This window comes from Egretta garzetta, unplaced genomic scaffold (genome assembly GCF_000687185.1).
Source record: "Egretta garzetta isolate BGI_Z169 unplaced genomic scaffold, ASM68718v1 scaffold787, whole genome shotgun sequence".
NCBI lineage: Eukaryota > Metazoa > Chordata > Aves > Pelecaniformes > Ardeidae > Egretta > Egretta garzetta.
In genome coordinates, this window is record NW_009260266.1 from 255,223 (window position 1) to 270,274 (window position 15,052).

At 38.4% G+C, this 15,052-nt stretch overlaps 1 protein-coding gene across 1 annotated transcript in view; it reads right to left on the reverse strand.

Moving 5' to 3' along the window:
* CEP112 (centrosomal protein 112) overlaps positions 1-15,052 on the reverse strand; it is a 176,772-nt gene that overhangs the window by 107,520 nt on the left and 54,200 nt on the right. Inside the window, exon 18 of the mRNA XM_035897706.1 lies at positions 2,363-2,498. Within this exon, the coding sequence (XP_035753599.1) occupies positions 2,363-2,498 (136 nt within the window). The remainder of the gene's footprint in view (positions 1-2,362; positions 2,499-15,052) is intronic.

Consider the following 15,052-nt stretch of genomic DNA (forward strand, 5'->3'; position numbering starts at 1 on the left):
AGAGGAGCAAAGGCAGTACTCAAGAGTGGGAAACACATCTTATTGGAAAATACTGCAGCAAGAGAGAGGAAGATACAGGACTAGGAATAGCTGGCCAGATAGAAAGTGGAAAAATAGAACAGAAAGGAACAACTTATCCTTCCAGTAGCTCTTGAAGCTCACTGCTGCTATCTGCTATTAAGAAAAGGGACTTCAATGAATATTTTATGTCGAATTTCTTCCACCTCCAAACTTACTCAAATTGCATGTCCATAGCCAGATTTTACTCAGCTTGATAAAAGCCAGAAAAATAAAATATCTTGTTACTTTACTAAAGGATTTTTATTTTTAAGATGTGAAAACATTCTAAAAAGTGAAATAGTAAAAACACATGCAAAGATGCCTTAACTCTACTGGCTTCTGTGCTTTACTCATTAGGTCACGTTCATATATTTCCTATAAATGCAATGAGGGCTCTTGATCTTTATTTGCCAAACCCAGGAACCGCTAGATCTAAAGCACCATGATGTAGTCTATGTGCTGTTTCTCTTTTTCCTAGTTACCACTAGGAAAAATGCAGATCTTACAGTTAAAAATTTACCACTCGCCCATCAAAGGGCATCAGGTGACTCTTCATAGTCACAAGCTTGACAAAATAGGAAGCACATGGCAAAAAAATATCACACAGCCAAACTAATGAATCAAATATTGATTACAAGAATGGAAAATGCCAGACCTCATCCTACTTATCTCCATAATTAACTTTACCACACACCAAAAAATGGTTTTATAAACTTAATATTTCTGGTATAGTTAAAAGTACACTGTTGCCATAGCTACTACAGTTTTTGTTTTGTAAGTAATACATTCCACCTAACCACAAAAAATAGGATTTCCCAATATGTTACAATGTAATGGGAGATGTATCGACAGAGTACGTGCGTGCAGAAGAATGAGAAAGGACAAAGCTATGACGACAGCTTCAGTAGTTTTTTCTTTGATGTGTTTCCTTGAGCCTTGGTTCCTGTAGAACAGTACTGCTCGATTGTACAATATCATTTACTATTTATATATTTTAGCATGCAAGAAGGGACAGAATTAACCCATGGCTGATTCCTGGAGTACAGCTAAATTTATTTTCAAAATTTCCCACAGCAATATTCTAAAAGAAATTTGCAGTCATTTTAAAATGACAATTGACTAAGTTTTCCAAATTCTTTTCCACATTTTTTTTGTTTTGGATTGGTTTTGGTCTGCTGGGTTTTTTTTAAGTGAATGAAACTAATATTAAGTCTTTCCAGAATTAGACTATATCCCTTTTTGGAGCAGAAAGAAGTTGGAGGAGAGTCTCACAGCACAGAAAACGTCAGGTTAAAATTGTAAGATGTGTCGTATTGCCCTTGCGGCTCTAGTTTGCAGAAGAAATCTTGCTTTTGTAAATCTGTACTTGCCTTTTTTATTCCCAAATTCTATTATTTGCTGTCTGCGTGGGTCTTAAAAATACCAGCAATGCCTTACTTAATGTCCCACTTTTGTTGAAGATTTTCAGAAAAAAACCCCAAATTTCACAAGAACAAGAAGAGATTTTGTTAAATTATAAGCCAGCATCCTTAGAAATCCATTGCAATATCAGATTGCAGCATCCTACTGTCAACAGCAAGGTTTGGTTATGATAGGTGAGGTTGGAAAACTGAGTCCATGGTCAGGTAGAATTGCAGGCTGGAAACACAGAAAGAGATTTCAACCACACGAGCAAGTTAAGGAAATACTCCCTTCTCTCCCCTTCTTTCTGCTCACCCGCCATTTGTTCCTTATTTCACTCATTGTGCTGCATTTGTAAAATCCCAGGGCCGACGGTATAACTATTATTTGCTCCCTAAGGAATTTAGGACGCTAAAATCTTTTTGCATGAATTCCTGCTACTAATTTTCAGGGACAGAAAAATGGATTTTTCTGTCGCCTGGCCATGACTGCCAGCAGCCACAATGGCTCTGCCCCTGTTTAGGCTCAAACTGATTACAAGACCTCATTAAGAGAAGACGGAGTCGTTCTGAAAAGAGTAGGAAGAGACCCATATTTAAGTGGAAAATTACAAACGCTGTTCCATCGGGGTGTATAAACTAACACTTTATACTCTCACTCCTGAAAAATCCCTAATCAGTATCACAACCGCAGATATCTTTATAACAATGACAATTCTGGCTTTGTTAGAAAGATGAAACAACTGCTCCCATCCCTTTTTGACTTGCTAGCAAAGACACTACATTCTGAAAGATTTTGATGTAGCACTCTCGAGTGAAGCATGTTTCTGGCATTATAAGATCAGAATATGCTATCCTACTGAGACAGAGTTTCAGAAAGGCTGGCATTGTGACCTTCTCACCTGCTGTTTCATTTCAGCATAGACTTTTTCTGAGTTCAGCTCCACCTGCCGCTTAAACTCCTCCAGGGCAGCATCTGCCTGCTGGGCCTGCAGCCTCTGTACCTCTGTCACCCGAGTCAGCTGCTCCTCCTTCTCCCTAGAAAGTCACAGAAAATTTTCAGAGTTCAAGTATCAAATAAAAGAACAAGTGTGCCAGTGTAAAAGAGAGGCCTTTAACCCTATCAGTTTAAAATAGTATTCAGATTTCAATTTCCTGTCCCAGCTTCTGCCAAACTTCCCTTAGCAAGACTTTGAAGAAGGGAATAGGCGGCTGGAGTTATTTTCGCTTTCTCTTATTGAATTCCGCACACCTAAACACGGCGTTGGTAGCTTACGACAATACCTCCACCTTCCAAGTCTGCATTGACTTGAGTGGTTTACTACGCGCTGTATAACCCCCTTTTTTTAACCTCACCTTTAAAAGTATATTGCCCCCCGCCATTTAAATTAATTCCTTTTGGCACGATCGTCTTCTCCCACTAAAACAAACAAAAAAAATTATCCCAGTGCCATCTTTGCTCAGACAAGATGCAGGATTATTCACTGCTTGACATATATCAAAATGCAAAGCAGGGTAATGCGTGACATACGGTACGTTCTTAATCTATTAGAAACCCATAATGCTGTAATATCTATTCAGCCTTTAAAGTAATGACAGATGTTAAATTTTTATGCAAAGATATTTCATATTAACAGCCTATAGTATTTGGCATATTAATGTCGATACATATATAGAAATCGGTTTGGGTTTCTCAAGACATCACAGTATATAAATAGTGATGCATGTATAACATGTTCATGCACATATATAGACACATCTGAAAAACAGACACATCCACCATATTAAGACATCACGGACAAAAATTCTGATAACTTGTAAATATTTAAGAAATGTTGATGTGATTCCTCACACAGAAAACAACTGGGTAGCGTCATTAACTTTCTATCACACGTTTCCACTCTCGCAGGTCAGTGGAGTTGCCTGACTTGGGGTTAAGCACAGGGGAACACCATGGTGGTATCCACGGCCAAAGCTGGCTCCACCAGTGGTTTGTAACAGAAGACACGTTCAGACAGACCTGCGGTTGACATTTTCATTTTACAGGCAGAGGAAATACCTCCTGATAAATTTCCCATTTTGACAGAAATTATTTCCATATAAAACAAAGAATCTGACACATAAGAGACGGCAAAGACCAGCTAATTCATCTAGTCTGTCACCTTGCCAGCACCGAGCTAGCTATTCCGGCATGGAGCAAGCCTTTTACAAAGGTCAGGAAGCTGCCAGCCCCAAGGTTATAGGATTCACATCCTCGTCTGTGGTTTTCATACCAGACTCTGACAATGGGACAAAGAACATAATCCTCCATCTTCACAAAGTGGCCGGCTGCCGTGTAGGAGAGCAGGGTAATTCCATTAGCAAAGAGATCAAAGAAATGCCGCAAGCCCCGAGTAAGTATTTTGCTGTTTACTTTTATAGTTTTTTCATTATGCATATTTAACAAAGAAAAAATTATTTTGGTGCCTGACTCACATCTGGTGGAATAATTGAGACATACGGAGACTGCAGAAAAAGGAAAATACCTTTCTCACCCAGCAGAAACTGGAGCAAACCAGAACAAAATCCTGCATCACATTTTTGGTGATAATTGATTAGCTTTTTGGGGTTGTTTTCATAGAAGAGCAGTGCAAATTTTCTTCAAATTTGCCAGAGAGCCTCCATCACCTTTCTTTCTACTGCCACAGCAATTCTATTTTCTAAACTCCTTTGAGGGGGAAGCATACCTGTATATTAATCTAAGTTAACCATGTTCTCCATTCATTTACAAGACAATAAAAATTACACAGCAAAACCACCCAACACCACAATCAACATTTTTCCCCCCACCTAAATTCATCTGGCAGAAAGATTTAGGATTTAAACTTCTACTACAGACGATCCAAAAGATCAAAATTGCAAGTGCACAAGTCCTCAGACATTTCTCAGAATGGGCACACCAATGATGCCTCCAAAGGCAAAAATGATAGGAACTGTCTGATGAGTTAGCTCTGCATCAGCTCCAGCTGCCGAGGCATTGGCTCGATTATCCCCTTGAAACCCATGTACTAGGGAGCTGAATATGGAAGTTTTTAAGTTAATAAAGTTAATAATGTTTGATACCAAATGATGGTGAGCACGTCGTGCCCCCCTCCCACGAAAAAATCTACCTGCAGCTCACAGGGAAGAATACGTAAGAGGAGGCACCATCTTCCGAGACCTACGTACGGCTCAACACCTTGGAAGAGAAGATGGGAGGTGGGCAGCAGCACGACTGACCAGTGGGGCACTATCCACGGGAGTTACCGTGGAGGAAACACTAAGAGGGGAAAAGCTCAACTTCTCCTCCCAGAGATCCTTAATTCAGTTACAGGCACTGGGTAACAAATCTCCCTCCCCACAAAATACATCTAAATACTTCCAATCCACACTGGAAACAAAACCAAAAACCAAAGCTTATTCAAACCTATACACACTGATTAAGTGTCAAGACACATCAAAACAACATTTTTGGTCCAGTCAGGTGGAAATGCAACAAATCTAAACGTAAAAGAACAGGATGCCAGTCCTTGTGCTCTTAGTGAGCCTCCAAATTTATATATCATCTTCCCGAGGAATATATTTTTATTTTGAAATACTATAGTGTAAACTTTGAGGAATCTGGTTTTATGCACCTTCCTTTCTCTTAAGGACTTAATCCCATGAATAGATGCAACATCTCATTATAGCCAGGAATAAAACTTGGTTTTTTAAGGATGTGGGAGCTAGCTCGCTCTACTTTTTGCGCATTTAAGATTTGTACGGAAGCTTAGAAAACATGTACAACAATGGGCCACGGTTCACAAATATAAGAAAAGCTTTACTTTTCTTTCCCAAGACACTGAGCAATGTGCCTTGCATGAAGCACTAAAATATTCACTTTGAAGATTATTTTTTTTCAGTTGGACTAGATGTGGGGCCGAATACAATACAATTACATCACTTAAATCCTCTAAAGCTGAGCCGGCTTGAATATAAAAATAGGGTGAATTTACTCTTTGGCCCCAATTTAAAAAGTAGCAAACTCCTCTTGTTTCAGCGGATAAAGGATACGGCAGCAGAATTAGCAATCTTACACAGCACAAACCATCTCAGTCAAAGTTGACTATGAAGTCCCGAATTGCAATTTCAGAAAGCAGCACTCTGAAGTGTACTGATAAATGGAAAATATAAACATCTTACATACTTCCTCTTCATGCTTAATCATAAATATTTTCCTTGCTTCATGAAATGTCTTCCGAGAGGTAACAACTAAACACAGTAAGACATTACAGCATTGCAAGTCAAGTTAATGAAACACAGGGCAATCCAGTGATTTACCTGAGAGGTTAAACAAACTCAGGATGTCCCAGCAAACGTTGTATGAACCAGCACTGTCACTCGCCGGGGTCTCACCATCCCCTGCATGGAAGCAAGGGCTGACCAACAGCAAACAAGAAGAGGAGATGCACCTGTCTCGATCACAGCCTCTTCAACAAATTAAAACATTTTAGCCTGCGTGTAAACACACAGATGTACCACATGTGTACCTCCATGAGCTACATGTGGACAACTTCTGTGGACAGCGAGTTTCACATAGCATTAGCAAATCTGCACACAAGCACCCTGTGTGTAGTTTAGAGAATTTTTCAGTGACCCAAAAAATAACTAGATTGTGAAAATGCTGATGTTTCCTTATAAAAATGATACCAGGCTTTAATTCATGAATATGAAAATTCTTTGCCAGGTTTTAAAATACTGCTGGCAGCAGTGAAAAACCCACTCCTGTCCAAATGTACCACTGTTTCCTGAGTGTAGTGGAGCCAGGAATTTTTACGATAAGGATACATTTTGCCACTGAATAAGCTTCTAAAGCTTAGATTCTGATGGACTCCACAAGAGGGAGAGGCCTCACCTCTTCTCTCTCACAGGTTAGTATGACTCTGGGTTCATGCCTGTAGAGGAAAACGCATCTTGCTCTGTAAGGTTGAGGCATGGAAAGCAGAGCAATAGCTAAGCCTTCAGTCCCACTAACGAAGCCAAGATCTTCAAACGATGATGCCAGGCTCTCCTGCTGATTACCCTGATGATCCCACATTACGTATATGCAGTGACCCCATGTGTTGAGATTTGCTGTACTTACACAAGTCTTTGCCCATTCCTTCCTCTCCAAATATTAAAACTTCTGAAGGAAAACTGCTTCGCTACCCACCAAACTGCAAACTATTCACTTGCTGCAAGGCAGCTGAAGGAGGATATTGCTGGGTTTGTTTCTAAACAGCTTTATTTTTTATTTGTTGACACAAAAAATTGACTCACTGTGTAGAAACAAAATCTGCTATCTGGAATGGGCTGCCCAGGGAGGTGGTAGAGTCCTCATCCTTGGAGGTATTTAAAAGAAGGATAGATGAGGTGCTTAGGGACAGGGTTTAGTGGTGGGATGGCAGGGTTAGGTTAAAGGTTGGACTCGATGATCTCAAAGGTCTTTTCCAACCAAAGTGATTCTATGATTCTATGATTTATATAGTCCTTCTAGATTTAAAAAAGCCCTATATAAACACGTTCTCAAAGACGACAACTCGCTAGGCAACGTGATACACAGCATACTGAGTAGCTAAAAACATAACCATCATCAAAACATGTATGATCTACCCATGCAAAAGCAAAATTCAGGGAATTTACCTTAGTGATGTTTGTGTATAAGTTGCAGACACGAGTACCCATCCAGTATACAGACTTACATATTTCTGTACGCAAAATCTTATCTAAGCGACCCCACAATCCTGCTCCTGATCTCCAAGAGCCTCTCACATGGAGCACCCTGGTACCAGCAGGACTCCACAAGAATGCAGCAGTTTATTGCTTTATAGCCAAATGCAAGATCCACAACACCGCTTTTTTGCTGGGTGTGATAACCAATAAATAACACTCCACGCAACAGCCCCTCTAATTTAATTTCTAGAATGCAGACTATGTCAATGGCATAAATAATGCATTAAGGCCTACAGTACCATGTATCTGTAGAAAGAAGGGGTTACTGGTTTAGTGTATTGTTACAGAAAAATGCTTCAGTAGTACTAACAATTCTCTGAAATACACAAAAAACCAATTTTACTTCTCCTGCTCTACTATTTTTAACAAACAGTGGCAGTTAAGTAGGAGCTTTCTGTGTAAGTTACACCTTGGGCCTAGATGCACCCATCGTGCTGTGGTTAGAGCATCTCACTGTAGGGGCCGTCATTACCAGCAAACAATGAGGAACGACAAGGGCTCTCCTACAACGCGAGCGCCCAAACATATGGAATATGTGCAGAACACTTCTTTTTGGTGTGGAGAGGAAGAAAGACAGTGTGAAGTCATTCAAGCGGAATGATAACTAAACCAAAGCCAGATCAAAGGAACGAAGAAGAAAGACTGAAATGTGAAGCTGAAATATTTATTGCCTTCAAAACATCATCCCTATCATGTCCCTGGGCACTTTAATATTTCGAAGTTGTTAGAAAGCATTCTAACTTGTTTCATCATTTCAAAGAAATAAAGCCAAAAATATAAAGTAGAGAACAATTTTATCTTTCGTTCCCTGATTTTAAGTATAAGATGAGCTTGCCTTTATGAAAAAAGCACAAATCCACTTATAAATTGTTTACAGTTTGCATAATTTGAGATGTTAACATCAAAAAGCTGGTCTGCATTCCTTCAAGTAAGCTGTAACAATGAATGACATTTACAATACAATTACTATTTTAAACTATATACTTATGTTTTAAATAAATCATGAGATAACATTAACAAACTAAATCACTACTTAAAGCTGTTAATGAATTTAGAGTAAATAATATTCCACGTGTGCGTATCACACTTCTGTGAAATAAGAAGAATAGTGCATTGCATTCAAAATTAATGGCTCACAAATTAACTAGACATTGGTTAAACACACTAATAATTATTATAACTATCTCTCATTATACTAATGACAGGGCACTGTTGTGCTAGGTGCTATGCAAACAGAATAAAAACAGCAACTGCAAAATGATGAATGAGATGTGGGTTGAAAGGCCGGGCAAGTGTTGTAAATGTGGCTGGGAAGGAAAATGTTATAATTTTGCTCAACTCTGCAGAAACTGTCTACAAGATTTAGATACACCACATATATGAAAGGCCACAGAGGCCCGGTTATCAAGAGAGGAGGATTAGAACAGAGATTAATAGTCATGGCTTTTACATGCTGAGATGACAGCTCAACCTCAACAAGGAGAACATGGAGGGGAGAATTAGAGACACAGGTGTAGATAATGGCTTAGATAAAAGGAGACAAGTCTGTAATTAAAAGCTGGACCAGAAAGTCAGCAGCACAGATAGTAAATAGATTCACGAGATACCCAGAGAAGAGGTGCAAAGAGGGAGAAGATAAGGATCAGAGAACAGGGCTCTGGCACGGAAAGCTGGAGGGCAAATAAAATAAACCATCTGAAGGACAAACTATGGGAGAGATGACTGAGTAGAGGAGGTAAGCCAGGCGAGAAGAATCACTTAACACCAACACAGGACAGCCTAAGATGTGTTGTGAGTGGCAGAGCCAACAGCGGTTGGCAAATCAAAGACGACGAGGATGAAATAACAGTATTAAGACTGTCTCCAATTTTTCCAATACAGAATTCTAAATGAAACATTAATTATTTCAGCTTAAAGCATGCCAGGTTTATTATTTCAAAGAGGTGCTGATAAAAACATGCTGGGTCAAAAAGCCTTTAATAAAGTAATTTCCCACCAATCCTGTTTCTCTTCTAGCTTAGACAATCATGGCTACACCACCAAATGCCAGGTTTGAATAAGCACGTAAAGAACCCCAAAAGCAAGCATATTGCTTGCCGGTACAAGGGTACAGTATTCATCGTGCCATTCAACATATTTAAGGTAACTATTTTTATGGCTATAGTAGTAGTACTGTTATAGTTTAGGATTCAGAATAATAATATCCATCTTGTAATGGGCAATATAGAACTCAATAGTGAGGAGCGATGAGCACCTACTCAGCCCATCATTTTCTTCTAAGAGGCTGGTATGGGGGACATGGATTTTCACTTTTGTTTTTTCCAGTAAAAGTACTGTTTGAAATATTAACTAATTCCTCAATGAAGGTTGGCCGTGTTGTTGATGAAGCTGGAGGAAAGTTGTATGAAGTACGTAAAGTAAATTTAAGATTACCAAGTGTAGTTGAAATCCAGCAATCCTAATCATCTAGCAACAACAAAAGGAACAAAGTCATGCCTGGCACTATTTTTGTAGATAGTTTTTAACTGCCCAAAAAAAGGTGACAGCCTGAAACACTTCATACTTATTAAAAATCAGTAATTGAGTTCAACCATCTGTAAGATTTTCTTTAGCCAACTGAAGGCTCTTCTTATTTCATCAACGTTTTGGGCACTATATAGTCTTGAAATAGTGACTACATAGTCACTGAATCTAGAAAGACAACTACTGTGAAAGGGAAGCCTTTCAGAATAATAAGAACAATTCTGACATTTGCGTTAACTACTTCTATATTCGTTTAGTGAGGTCCAAATCTATAGCCCTTAACTACATTAATTATTAGAGTAACAATTTACAGCAGTTAACTTGTTACAGCATGGCACGCTGATGCTGTTCATCTTGCAAGGCAATACTTTTCATTTCATTCGGCTATATATTATATTGAACGTTTTCATAGCTGATATCATGAAAAAGATGGTTATAGAGATATCATATGACATCTTGAGGATCACAGTGGTCCCATGGACAAGGATTAAAAATGAACTGTTACTTTTTTTTTTTTTTTTTTTTTTTACAGCTGAAGCTTTCCTTTAAATACATATTTCATTATTGCCAGTAGGTCTCCAGAGAAACTGGTGAAAGAAAATGAAAGGCTGTAAATAGTTAATAGAACACTTTATTTTTTCTTTTAAGTGAGACTATTAAATAAAGCTACCACATTTTTTTGTCCTCTGTTCATACTTTACATTGTGCCCCCTAGAGTGAGGGTTATGTCAGCATGTTCACTGGGGCTACAGGAATGTTTACAATATGCTGGAAACTTTGACTGGTTTTGCTCTAAAAGGTTTCAGATGCTCAAGCAGAGCACCAAGTGGAGAACAGCTGGCTGTTTTTCCACTGATTCTTAGAGGAGAAAAAAAAAAAAACCACACCAAAAAACATTCAGCCCTGCTTTAAAGAGTAAAATTATACCCAAACTCTTCAGCCACCTAACATTACCACTCTTTTTAAATCACAAAGTTTGCTTTTTCCATCATATTGCAACTGTTGCAACAAGACAACACTAAAGATTTTAATAAAAGAGAACGATGAACACAATGAACATGAGTATAAACTCTTAACAACGTTCTTTGTTGCAACATTTGGAATTAAAGACAATGCCTTCTCATATTTCTTTAATTATTTCCGGCTTTAAATAGTAATAGCTTTTCCATTCCTACAAGAATTCCTCCACACATACTTCATTTTCAAGGAAAAATGGAATTAACTGCAGGAAAACAGCTACACTTAGGCAATTATCCTAAAAATATTGACAACAACAAGATTCAGAATCTGGATTCAACTTTGAGGAGCAAGAGAGGAAAAAAAGCAACTTGCAGTTAAAGCTATCACTCCATTTATTTTTTTATCATCATATTGATGATGATCATGCGGTCGTGTTTTAATGTGTGCAATGGCATTTATGACATCCGCCGCTACCGGAGCTCCACACAACACAATCCCTACAAGACTCTTCTGAAGACGCTGTTTAAAAATAAGTTCCCCAGCGGTTTGATATCATTAAATTCTCAAAATCCACTGTATCTCACAGGTTTTTAAAAACACAATTCGCGTATATCTTGAGAGTCCAAAATTAACTTTTTTTTAAAAATATTGGGATCCAACATAAAAGTAAATGCAAAATTATGCAACTGCAACGTGAAAAAAAAAATTACTGCTATCTATTCTACCTCCTTTTGCCATCTATTTTCATATTTTTATTTTTCCTTGCCTTCATCTGTTTCCCTCTTTATTAGCTCAGAAGCATTCAGTATACCATGTATTTCTCTCAGATGTACATACCCTCACTTCTTTTACATTGTCCCTTTTACGCTAGTACAGAGAAAAGAAATATTATATAAACATGGGAATTTTTGCAAGAGATTAGTGATCTTGAAGACTAAAAGACCCTTCTGGTGCTAAAATTCAATACGTTTTTACGTATTCTGAACAAAGCAAAAAGAGCCTTTCAGACCAAACGAATCTGGGCCTTCTCTCTGTCTGTCAAAGAAAACTATACAACGAAAAATGAGTCATTACACAGCCATTGCTGTAGGAAAAAGTAGAACAGAGGTTCTGAAAGGGACCATCTTGCCCTGTTCCCATTTTTGCCCTGTCCTCATTTCACCAACACAGGGGAACTGTGGAAAACACCGGGCAGAACACGCTGGCTGGAGGAGGACAAGGGGTCTCAGGACAAAAATACACTCAGGGCAGCATGAAACAGGACCACGTAGACTCAAATCATTCCACTGCACCAAAGTCCAAACCAGACTGAAGCCCTGTGGATATAAAAAACAGAGGAGATGGGAACGCTCTGAGCCTCCACGTAGCTGCAAGCCAGCCGTCCCTTTTGTCAGGGATTCAGGCTGAAGTTACAGAACAATTATAATCAGATTTCTTCTTATAGAATGTACTGACACTGGCTTCTGCTTTTGAGTAAGTGTGATTTAAAACCCATTCTCCTAAGGCTTTACAATTGTCAATACTAAGTTTAAAACCTCAGGACAAGCCTGAGAAGAGCTCCAGCTCCACTGCTCCATATAACTTGTGACGATGTCAGGTAGGGAACAAATGATTCAGATGGGAATAACCAAATGACTGGCAAACGGCACTAGCAGATGACAAGTAGAAACCCTTTGAATAAAGAAATGGCTAAGATTTCAAGAACAGTAACTGGTATGAAAAAAATTGATATTCCTTTCCCAAACCAGCATTTTTCCAACTTGCTTTAGTAAATACGAGTGCAAATGCATTTTTATCAGATACTTTCTACAAAACAAAACCTTGTAGCAGTAATAACTGTACCACACATAAAAATAGAAATTTAAAATACATATCAGTATCACTGAACTACACTTGACAAAGTCCCTAGAAATACTACAGTCTGCCATCAGTTTGTGGAGGTATAAAGACTGACACAGCTATCGGCCTGGGAAGAACAAAAACAAATAAGTCTTTTCAATTCTACAGTAAGGAAACTCCACGGCAGCTTCCTTTCCTTGATTCTTATGTCAAGGATTCCCAGAGAAAATACGTGCATGTACACAAGCGGTTTTATTTCTGTATTTTATTGAACATCTACATGCATCATCTTCATACCGTGACTTTGGTTGAAAAGACTTTGAAACATTCTGGTCTGCTGTCTGAATCAAATCACAAAATACATGAAAACTGCACATGCACACTTTAGAAGCTGTTTTAAAAATACAAATCTGCTAATAGATAGGAGTGGCTTTGCTGGTTTCTGGAAAGTTTAGCCCCTCTTTCTTCCCCAAGAGTTTTAAAAGGGTTCAGATGAGGGGTAGAGAAGCAATACAGAAAAGAGGTGTTGCTAGTTTCTTATGTAAACAAACAATTTTATTAAGTGACTTTCAATAAACCAGCTGCTAAACATTTGCTCTGTATCATCACCACTTGCAAAGTGCTGAGATTTGGCTCCATGGGCAGGTTTAAGAAAAAAAAAAAAAAAAAAAAAGACAAAGATTGAGAGGAAGAATATTATGAAGCATTTAACTGTAGATAGTGTGCACGCATTCCTTGACAGTTCCATGTTCAGTTACAACATCTGCACCTGTAGAGGTAAAGATTCATTTCGTTTCTCCTAACAAGACTTCTTAAAAATTATTTCCTTCAATCACACTACAGAATTGAAGAGTAATAACTCAGAAAAGCTATAGTTCAGTATCATAATGAAATATTAATTTGTGTATGAGAGACGCCAATCAAAAAGCATTAAATCAGATCCCATAATTATTTCCAGGATGGGAAAACCATCACAACCATTATCCCAAGAAACCAGCAGCAACAAGGTGGTCTGCACTTCCGTGCAGGTGACAGATGACAACAGCCTCAACTCTCACGTATGTTCATAGTTTAGTCCAAAATCTCCATCTCCAGATGGACAAACTTTATACGCCTACGCAGTCATAAAGCTATTATGGACTCCAGAACGGAACCAAACCACATTACAACTGAGGTGGTCTAAAGATACGCTGTATTCTCACTTCAAAAACCTGTAACTATAACTATTTACTTATACAATCAAATCCTCCCTTCTTTACTGCTTCATCTTTAGCTTTTTATATATTATTACTAATAATAAATTTTAAGGTTTACGGTTGGACTTGATCTTAAGGGCCTTCTCCAACCTAAATGATTCTATGATTCTAATAACATCTAAATGAACTTCAGACTAAATGCTGTAAACCAAACGTTTCCTCCTGGACACCCGATACCCTCCTTGATGTCAGTCAAGCTGGCAGTGATAGCTCGTACATGGAGTATATAAATACCAATAATGCACATGGCTATTCTGCTCTTTCACTGGATCATAAAAGAGATTTTTACCTCTGATCTTAAACAACCGTGTTCTAAGTTTCTCTGTTTGTCAGCAAATAAATGAGGCCAGCCTTAAATAAATGCACTTCTGCTGGCTGCAAATAATGCCTGGCACAGAACTGTGATACTTCCATGGGAAGCCTTCGGGATCACTGCTCGGACTACCCAGCTAACATTAAATTCTGAATATTTAAATTGCACTTTCACGGGTGTTTCATGAAATTACTACTATCGTTATTTCTGAAATTTTCACAATCACTAGGAAGACTGTTGTCTGTAGTTTACAATGCTCTTTTGGAACCAAAAGAAACAGTAAAAAAGGATTTTATTTCTTTTTTAAATAGCATCTTCATTAGGTCTTCAAAGAATTCTATAGTGGGAGGGCTAGAGCTCACCTTGTTCTTTGAGGGCTAATAGCAAGAGAGGTCATTATTCAGTACCCCTTCTGTTGAAAGAAATAATTTAATATTTGTGATCAACACCTCAAACTGACTAAGCGTTAACAGCTCAAATCGTTTGCATCGCTTTATGAAAACAAGTTAGACACAACTGCAGAGCTTTTGTTTAGTATTTGGGACAGGTATTTACTAAAACCTGCTGCTTATAGGCACAGCAAGAGTCTACACAGCCAGAGAACGTGCAAAGCGGGTCCAAACTGAAGGGAGCTTCAACACTTAAACATTTTTAAAATGCAATTATTTACCGTGGCAAAGAGATCTTTAGGGCCCTGTGTTAGGTCTTCAGAAAAGCACATAAATCCTCCACCTACTGTTGGGAATATTACTCAAGTGCAGATCTGATAAGAAAAGTTGCTTCAAAAATTATCATTGAAATAGAAATAAGAGTAAAAACAGTGAAAGAGGCTTTAACCCGCACATCCCAGACTCGCTTTTTAACGCCATCAAGGCCATGCCTGTTTCCAGTTCCTTAAATTGCCACAAGTCTCTGACCTTCTGCAGCTCAGT